Here is a 10,485-nt window from a genome sequence, read left to right as displayed (position 1 = left end):
TATTTCACTTATTTGGCTTTTTTGCCATTTTATCTCTCTTTATCACACTGCTCCTTTCCACTGGTGGCATTAGGGTGACTGGATCTCTGGAGAGAAAAATTCAGGAAGGAATTAAGAGAAATGCAAGAAGAGTCAGGGGAAAGTGGCTTGTGCTTTTAGACCTGCATGTTTCCGGACGCCCCAGTCTTGAGAGGAACCCCGTGCAGAATGTTCTAAACCATCCTGTGCCCCAGAGGCTCCTTTTACGTAGGAGAGGCAGCAGGCAGCAAGATGGGCAGGACTGGCCCACAGCAGTCCAGGTGGGAGGGCCGGGACCTGGGGCAGGAGGGCGTGGACACGGGGCTCTGCAGTGTCCTCCTGTGACTGCCCTGCAGGGCACCAGCACTGGCCAGCTCCTCCACTTTAGTGAGCATTGGGGTGATACTTGTCTCCCTGGGTGACCAGCTCCTTTCTCCATGTGCTATTATTTACAGAGGGTTGAATATTCTCTTTACCTGTCTCAGGAACAACCGATGGTCCGCTCCCATTTTGCAGTGAAAACCAATCACACTGTTATAATATCATCATGTTTGGAAATAGCATGGAGTCCCACGGTCGTCATTTTTCCTTATTGTGACCTAAATACCTGACAAGGACAAGTTAGACTGACTGTATATCCTCTTCTGAAAAGTGTCTGTTCAGGACCTTGGCCCATTTATTGATTTGTGTGTGTGTGCTTAGCTTTTTGAAATTTTTTAAATATTTTTTTAGTTGTTGAGGGACCTTTATTTTATTTATTGATATGTGTGCTGAAAATCAAACCCAGTGCCTCACACATGCTAGGCAAGCGCTCTACCACTGAGCCACTTTTTGAGTTCTTTATAAACCCTAGAGATTAGTGCTCTATCTGATGTGTAAAGGGTAAAAAGTTTGTTCCCAGGATGTAGGCTCTCTATTCACCTCACAGATTGTTTCTTTTGCTGAGAAGAAACTTTTTAGTTTGAGTCCATCCCATTTATTGATTCTTGGTTTTAATTCTTGTGCCTCAGGAGTCTTACTAAGGAAGCTGGGGCCTAATCCCACATGATGAAGATTAGGGCCTACTTTTTCTTCTATTAGATGCAGAGTCTCTGGTTGTATTCCTAGGTCCTTGATCCACCTTGACTTGAGTTTTGTGCATGGTGAGAGATAGGGGTTTGATTTCATTTTGTTGCATATGGATTTCCAGTTTTCCCAGCACCATTTGTTGAAGAGGCTGTCTTTTCTCCAATGCATGTTTTTGTCTAATATAAGATAATTGTAGTTTTGTGGGTTAGTCTCTGTATCCTCTATTCTGTACCATTGGCCTGCCAGTCTGTTTTGGTGCCAATACTATTGCTCTGTAGTATAGTTTGAGGCCTGGTATAGTGATGCCATTTGCTTCACTCTTCCTGCTAAGAATTGCTTTAGCTACTCTGGATCTCTTATTTTTTCCAGATGAATTTCATGACTGCTTTTTCTATCTCTATGAGGAATGTCATTGGGATTTTTATTGGAATTGCATTATATCTGGATAGTGCTTTTGGTAGTATGGTCATTTTGATAATATTGATTCTGCCTATCCAAGAGCAAGGTAGATCTTTCCATCTTCTAAGAACTTCTTTGATTTCTTTCTTTAGGGGTCTGTAATTTTCATTGTATAGATCTTTCACCTCTTTCGTTAAGTTGATTCCCAAGATTTTTTTTTAAAGGCTATTGTAAATGGGGTAGTTTTCCTCATTTCCCTCTCAGAGGATTTGTCATTGATATACAGAAATGCCTTTTATTTATGGGTATTTATTTTATATCCTGCTACTTTTCTGAGTTCATCACCGCTAGCAATTAGAGAAATACAAATCAAAACTTCTCTAAGATATCATCTTACTCTAGGCAGAATGGTAGCTATTATGAAGATATACAACAATAAGTGTTGGAGAGGATGTTGGGGAAAAAATCATACATTGCTGATGGGACTGCAAATTGGTGCAGCCAATATGGAAACCAGTATGGAGATTCCTTGGAAAACTGAATGGAAACACCATTTGACCCAGCTATCTCTCTCCTCTGTCTATAAACAAAGGACTTAAAAACAGTATACTACAGGGACACAGCCACATCAATGTTTATAGCAGCACAATTCACAATAGCTAAACTGTGGAACTAACCTAGATGCCCTTCAATGGATGAATGGATTAAAAAATGTGGCATATATACACAATGGAATATTACTCAGCAATAAAAGAGAATAAAATCATGGCATTTGCAGGTAAATGGATGGCATTGGAGAAGATAATGCTAAGTGAAGTTAGCCAATCCCAAAGAACAAATGCCAAATGTTTTCTCTGATATAAGGAGGCTGACTCATAGTGGGGTAGGGAGGGAGAGCATGGGAGGAATAGACGAACTCTAGATAGGGCAGACTGTGCTGACTGTCTACTTTGTGCACAGAAGCTGTTTAGTTTGATGTGGTCCCACTTGGTAATTGGGCCTGTGGTTCCTTTGTGTTTGGTGTCATTTCCAAAAACTCACCATCAGAGCCAACAACCAGGAGCCTTTCCCCTACATCGTGCTTCAATAACCCTATGATTTCAGTTCTAATGTACAAATTTTTATTACATTTTAGGTTGATTTAAGTGTAAGATAAAGGCTCAATTTCATGTTTTGCATGTGCATACCCAGTTTTCCCAGCAGTGTTTATTGAAAAATATGTGAGGATATCTCAGCATCCCAGACAAGCTTTGTTGGTTATATCCCATAAATTAAATTTCAAAGTAGGAACTTCTAGCATTGAGCTAGAATCTGCAAGCACATTTGGAACCATCTGATCCAAAGGTCTCTTGTACCATAAGGTGCACTTATTCACTGAATACAAAGCAGCCACAGTTACAATCATGTGAATCATCACAATTGTGTGAATTACAAAGATCTTTGTCATTGACCAGTTGATCATAATGTCTGCAAAAATGAAGCAAATGAGGTTTCCAAGGTGTGTATAGATTTCCTGCCAGTGTCCTTCAAAATGCACATATAATTCATAGAAACAAAGATGTTCCCCACAATGCCCAGGCCTGTTAGAATGACAAGAAGTCTTACAACACCTTCCTGGGAACCTTCAGTATGAAGCTCCTGATGGTAGATGGCCAGTTATGAAGATGACACCCTGTTCAAGAGGAGGCTCTGGGCCAGCCACGGAGCTACTCGGTTCTCGACTTTGAGATTCAGACACCAGCTGCCCAGGAGGCAGAAAGTTATGAGCCCAGTCTGATAATCATAATTGGGCTTCTCATACCTATGGATTTGGTTTTGCTAGTTTTAAAGAAACTTTCTCACAATAGCCGTTTTGATCGTTATATGGGTACAATAAATGTGCTGAGCTTGTTGTGTGTCACTATCTCCTTACCAGGGATCAATGAACCAGGGAGATGCAGGTGTTTCCTATTTGTGTGTCTATTTGTCTTTTCTCTGTACCATCATTGCCCAGTCCGGTCATCTAAATTAAGGGCTGTGCAGATCCTGACACCTGGCTTTTTAGATTTCTACAGTTTTGTAGTATATTTTTTAAAATATTTATTTTTTAGTTGTAGTTTGGCACAATACCTTTATTTCTATTTATTTATTTGTATGTGGTGCTGAGGATCGAACCCAGGGCCTTCCACAGGTCAGGCGAGTGCTCTACCGCTGAGCCACAACCCAGCCCTTTTGTAGTATGTCTTGAGCTCTGAAGCAGTGTCATGTCTTCTTTTCCATTCTTTTTTTCACATAAGATGGGTTGGACTATGCTTTTAATTCTCTGAGGAATATCCAAACACTTTTAATATTGAAAAAGGACCATTGATCCTAACCACAGTGCACACATACTATCGGAGCCACGTTTCCACACCCAAAGTTGTTTTTTATCTAGTTCCTTGAAAACACTTATGATTTCTTATCTCCTAGCTAAGAACAATCTAACAGCTGTGAGGTTCTGTCTTCTGGGAATTTGATTTGCAGCCTCCTGGTGGCAATGATGTTGGGTGCCTGCTCATACATTTTGTGGACATTTGCACATCTTCTTGGGAAAATATTTTTCACGGGCCTTGCCAATTTTAACCTCCTTAGTTACGGGTTTTTTTTTTTTTTTTTTTTTTTTGGCTATGTACCAATGTTAGTGACTTACATATATGGGACAGTAAAACGTTACTAGTCAAGGGTTTCAAATGTGGGTCTCATACCATTGCTGGCTTTTCAATGTGTTGAGTGTCGACTTTGTGTGCAGAATGTATTTGGTTTGAAATAGTGTCACTTGGTAATTTCTTCTATTTTTTTCTGATTTGGATGTCATACATAAAAACTCACTAAGTAGCCGAAGTCAAGGAGTTTTTCCCTATATTGAATTTAAGGAGTTCTACAATTTCAGTTATATTATGGAATCTTTGCTAAAATTTGAGTAGAGTTTTGTGTATGGTTTAAAGTTAGGGCCCAATATCATATTTTGCATGTGGGTATCTAGTTTTACCAACACCATTTGCTGAAGAAATTTATCAGGATAGCTCTGCATCCTAGATGAACTCTGTTGGTTCTTGGCTATCAATTCAACATCAAATTGGGAGGTGCTAGCACTGAACACGAATCCCTGAACACAAAGGGAACTATCAGATCCCAAGCACACGTGTGCCATATGGTGACACTAATCACCAAGTGACAGTGGCCATGTTTACCATAATGAAAAATAATCAGAACTCTGAGATGCAGAGAAATTTTGGGCATTAATCAACTGATCATGGTGTATATAAATGGAACATATGGGAGTTCTGCCCAATTCTTTCTGGATCTGTAGGAGAAGTCAAAACCTCAACACTTGTGAGTGGAAATCTGAGTTGAATCACTAGAACAGGGTTCATGCTCCTCCATTAACGCCCATCCTGGAGCCAGTCTGCAGACACAGAGCTGCTGTGTGGATGGAGATGCTCATGAGGGACCTTGCTGCACTGCCAGAGCACACTGACCTCTCCCTCCCACTATTCCCAGCAAGACCTACATGGACCTACATTGATGAGTCATAGAATGACTCATCATAGGAACAAGGGAACCATCAGACATTTCAGCAATTATCTGATACTGGTTCAAACTAAGATAATTGCTGGAGACCCCAATTATCCCTGCATCCACCAATAAAAGGAGGGATTTAGTACGTTTATGATGAGTGAAGTTTTCTAGGGCCCAAGATCTCTTGTATGAAATCCACCATCAATTAGAAATGGTTGATGATTTAGACCTAATGTATTCTTCTGGTCACTTTCTAGGTATTTCTTGTTCTAATTTTTAGCAAAAACAGGTCTGTGTGTACCCATTGCTGTGTCAATTCCTTGTAATAAGGTCTTCTGGGTTTCTGTATATGGAAGTTTATCTCACAAAATTAGGGGACTGTCGGTCATCTCTACTATAAACACCTTGTAAGCTTTCTAATGTGCAAATGATGCAGACTTCATTCCACTATTTACATTTTGCTACTTTAATTGTGTACATATATTTTAGAAATCAAAAAAAAATTGATGGGCTACCAGTCATGCCAAAGTGCTCCAGTGGCCAGTGTTTCCCATTTCTCTCTCCTATTTCACACTCCGCATGTGTGTAACAATGTTAATCATGTGCTTTATTCCTTTCAATTACTTTCTAATTATGATTTCTGACATACTTTTATTTTCTCAACTCAATATCTACATTTTAGAGTGAAGAAGAATTATACTCATCTAGGGAAAATGAAATCCAGGCAAACCCTGACAAAATGATTCCGACAGTCATGAGCCACCTTCTCAATCATTTATATACTTGTCTCTTATTAGTGTCAGTCATCTAATTCTCATGATTCCACCTTTTCGTGTTATTTATTCCTAACCACACCTCTAAGATCAGCACTCCTTGCACTTGAGCCCATAAGCAGTGACCTGTTCAGAAATGGCTCATGTTATTTTTTTCTCTGTTCTAGACTTTAGGATACAGCAGGAGAACTGTGGAATGAAGGCAGTAGTTCATCCTTTATCTTCAACGACACTGACATTATATGAGGCAGATAAACACTAACCTTGGAATATGACCTAATAACATCAACACATTATTTTAAATTTGTGTTGACATGGTATAAAGAAACCACACATCTAAATACAAACAGGTTCACAAGAAAGATTGTAGGACAATTTGACAATGGAGGGGAAGACCCTCTAAGTCAATTCTGATGCCTTGAAGGGAATATGATCAATAATCAATAGCATCAGTAATATTTCAAAATGTCTTAACCAATACCTTATTGCCAAGCTGGGCACACACCCGTAATCCCAGCTGCTCAGGAAGCTGAGGCAGGAGGAGTTCAAAGCCAGCCTCAGCAACTCAGTGAGACCCTGTCTCTAAAGAAAATACAGAATAGGGCTGGGGATGTGGCTCAGTGGTCAGGGGCCCCTGACTTGGTACAAGGGAAAAAAAACTTATTTCCATATCTGTGCATTCTACATAAGAATATGCTTTTTTCCATTTAAGAAAAAGTAAAATTAAGTATACTTCATTATAGCAGAATATCATGTGTATTTCTAAAGATAAGGAGAAAATATCAAGCAGTGTAAACCCCCTAACTAGTACTCCCTTGAAACAAGCCATGATTTTTTATCAAAACAAAATTTTCATTTATTAGAGAAAAATGCATTCAACTTCTGAGTTAGCAAATCAGAAAACATGGAAAGAAAACTAAATCATTTTCATTATAGCTCCGTTCGTTTCTATCAAGTGAGACACCTACACTTTCAGGCCTTTTATTCTTGCAGATTTCATAATGTAGACGAAATCCAATAAAGTATATTATTCCTTCCTTATTTTTAAATACTATAGCTCTGTGAAGATAAGTCTATTAATTAAAAACACACCTTGTATATCAATACATATTAACAGAGTTTGATGTTTATAAGAGAATTAAAACATGCAAATCCAAGGTCATAAGAGAGGTAGAAAATCATACTTAACCAGCTTCATATGATGTCTGTCTTAGAATTGTCACAACATTATGGTGTGGAAATGTGCCTTTATGTGATTCTGCTGCCCTTACCTGATTTTTCATCACATACAGCAACACAACACAAAGACTGTTTTCAAACCTCCTTACTAAAATGATCAATGAAATAGACATTTTTTCAGTGTCTTTCTCTCTCATTGAGCACGCCAACATTCAGCCAGGTGTCCATCCCTGTGAATCAGCACAAATGGGCTGAGGATTGCATAGCCAAGGTCCAAAAATTCTAGAGCACTTCTTTTTAGGAAATGCTTCTCTAAGGAGAAAGTTACATATAAAGACATAAAGCAACTTGTCCAATAGAAGAAGAGAAAGCAGAGCATCAGAAGGAGGACACTCTTCACAGCCTTCACCTCAGGTGGGGTTCTGTGGAGGAGCTTGGAGGTCTGAAGGTGGAGCACCTGCTGGTGGTGCTTGTGGAGGAGGAAGACCATGTAGCCACTGGCCCAGCCCATGACACCCTGGAACACGGCATCTCGAAGGACCATGAGAACAATAAAAATCCATCCAACTGTCCAGTTTTGTAATTGAAAATAACAGTAGTTGTCACTTCTAATAATTTTTGATGTGTTCATGCTGCTTATGTGTTTAATATAAAATGGCAAGTTCATGCTAATCAAGGAATTGAGTATCCAAAAGAAGACTAACAAGGGAAAGATGTGCCATGCTGACCTGGGCTTCAGGCTTCCCCAGTTAGACCCTCTGGGACTGATGGTGATGGCCTGGACCACTGTGATTAGAGTGGGTAGAAAGGGTATAAGCTTTGTGTTCTCGAATTGTCATTTTATTTTGGTATTGTTGAATGATGGGGAGACTGGTGGTGCTGATGGACAGGCCCCGGGCCACCCTGCTGAGGTAAACCACCATCTTACAGGCTACGTCACCTAGGAGGCTTCTCAACCCAAAACTGAATATTGTCATTGGGATGCCTCTTGTAAGAAGTGTTATGATGTTTGCAAAAGGCAAATGGATGAGAATGAGGTGGATAGATTTTACAGTGCTTCTACAATAGCACACACAGTTCACAAGAACCCACGTGTTAAGCACAATCCCAAGTCCTGTTAGAAACATGAAGATTGTTCCTTTTACAAAATTTAAACCCATTTCTTACTTCATAGGCAGAATATCCTGGATGTAGCAAATATCTTTTTGAAGCAAACAACAGTAATGATGACATTTACCTGCACAGAAATATTTCTCATGAGCAGTTCTGGAGTGTAAGAACAAACGGGAAATATGTAATGGAGCAAATTGTGTCCAAATTTACGTTTTCTCTAATGGTTTGAGGATCATTCTACATTCTTTCAAACACCATCTTGAGTATTATTATTCAAAACTCTAAATTTTCAACTCTTAAATTTTTGTTAAGTTCCCTACAATCATTACTAAGTTGTTTGGTCAAATTCTTGATTCCTCATCCATGTTCAACCTCAGCATGGATACACTGCACCTGCAATCCCACAATCAGATTTCTCCCTGTCATTTCTATATCATTCTATATTCATTTTATGAGGATGCCAAAGTCCAAGATCATGCTTGACTGTTCTTGCCAATACCTAGTACATAAGCATTTGTAAAATCCAGGTGCTCCACTGTCTTTCACAAATGTACATTCAGCTGTATTTCAAATTCCATATTCTCTTTTTCTTTGTTCAGTGTTCCCTTCTATCTCTTATTTGGGCCAGAACCACAATTCCAGGCTTGCTTTATGCTTAGAGTTTTCCATTTTTCATGAGGAGAGCTTCCCTCTGTGTTTTCCTACTCATCAATAGAAATCTGTGGTTTCACTGCTTATTAATAGAGAGTCCCTGTAGTCCTCAATGTGACCCTGAACGCCAACCTTCACAAATGGAATCCAACAGGTAAAGCCAAATAATTCTAAGACAGGCAGGAATGTGTCACTAGCTTGAGAAAACCAGATCATGGACACCGTGGAGCCAGCTATGGCCCAGGGAAGCCATGGGACGCTGCTCTTCCAGGGTCTTCAGCAGAGGGCTGAGCTCCCAGTGGTGACCTCAGGAGATTTTAAGGGCAGCCTGGTTCATCCAAAGGTTAGGGTGTGAGGAACGATCACCTGCTCTGTGCTGTCAGGAGACAAAGCAGCCCATGAATTGGGAATCCCCATAAAACCTCCTGGTAGGTAAGTTTGCTGGGAGGTATGGGCATGAATGAAGTCACTCAAGTGTGTTCCTGAGGGAATTTCACAGCCCTCACAGAACCTTGGGGGAAACAATGATTTCCGTCAAATCTGCAGCTCGCTCTAGTTGTCTTTTTTGCCACATACTCAAAAAACTGGACTTCTGTGATATTTAAACTTCCTAGGTCATTTCCATGCAATCCTGGACAGGATGCTACCTTTTCCTGTCAGATTTCCAATCTCAAATCTCACCCATGAATTTATGTCAATTGTGGTCACTTTCTCTAATAAAAGGACCTAGGATGTTGAAAAAACATTGTAGGATTTTCACTTTTCAATGTGCATGGAATCGCAATTCTGCAATCCTTCCTCCCACCTCCTGCTATTTATTAGAAGATTGAACTAGATTTCTCTTCTGAATGTCCCTGGCAACTGAAAGTGCAAGAACACCAGGTACAATGTAGCCCCTGGATTCAGGAAGATTCATGATTGTTTTCCAACTCTGTTTCCTCCACTAACAAATGGGGAGAATAAAGCCTGCACCCATGCCTTAACGTAAACAGCACAGAATCCTAAATATGTGCTGTGCAACGCCTTATGACACAAGCTTTAATGATTCAAAGCAGTTTCAACTAGTAGGTAAAGGACAAAAATGAAAATCACTGTCCATCACGGCCCTGCGGACATATTAAATATTTTCGTATTTCTTATATATTTCTAGTTTTTTTCATATTTTCAGCCCATTCCCACATTCCCAAAACACACAGCTCTGAATCAAATTTGGGAGGCACTTCTGAAACATAAACTCCCTTCTCTTTCACTCTGGCAGAATAAAATGAAGAATGTCCGAGGAGAGAGTGGCCTTATCCCAGATTGATTTTACAATTACAGAGGGAATGGTTCTGAAAGGAAGGACTTGCATTCAGAGAAATGTATCATCCCCCACCTGGAAAAAACACAAACAGCTGGGCAGGTTCATGCATCCATCCTGGGGAAAATGTCCCAAGATGAATTTGGCATTGGTGGTCCTTGCCTCATGATACTGAACTAAACTTTAAAAACTGCTCTGGAATATTAATACCAAGAAAAATAATGAAAACACACTGGAATTTATAATCTGAAATTATGATTTTAAATGCTAATTGTTTTACTAGACACTCCAACAAACAAACAGGTAGAGAATGAATTCGACTCACATGTAGATCTAATGTTGCTTGTGAGGACAGTTTCAAGGTGGGGGCAGAAGAAATGCCTTCAAGCTAAACACACTGCACTTAGAGACCCATAAACATAATACTAGAGAAAAATTTCATCTCAG

General features: G+C 39.7%; 1 protein-coding gene across 1 annotated transcript; it reads right to left on the bottom strand.

Annotated features, from left to right (window-relative positions):
* Positions 1-7,167: 7,167 nt before the first annotated feature.
* Positions 7,168-8,134, bottom strand: LOC113201049 (vomeronasal type-1 receptor 4-like). Its single transcript, XM_026414616.2, has 2 exons — positions 7,840-8,134; positions 7,168-7,766 (listed from the first exon to the last, which is right to left on the bottom strand). Exons 1-2 carry the CDS (start codon positions 8,132-8,134, stop codon positions 7,168-7,170), a joined length of 894 nt encoding a protein of 297 aa, XP_026270401.2.
* Positions 8,135-10,485: the final 2,351 nt, after the last annotated feature.

This window comes from Urocitellus parryii, chromosome 8 (genome assembly GCF_045843805.1).
Source record: "Urocitellus parryii isolate mUroPar1 chromosome 8, mUroPar1.hap1, whole genome shotgun sequence".
Lineage (NCBI taxonomy): Eukaryota > Metazoa > Chordata > Mammalia > Rodentia > Sciuridae > Urocitellus > Urocitellus parryii.
This window is presented reverse-complemented; position numbering and strand designations above follow the sequence as displayed.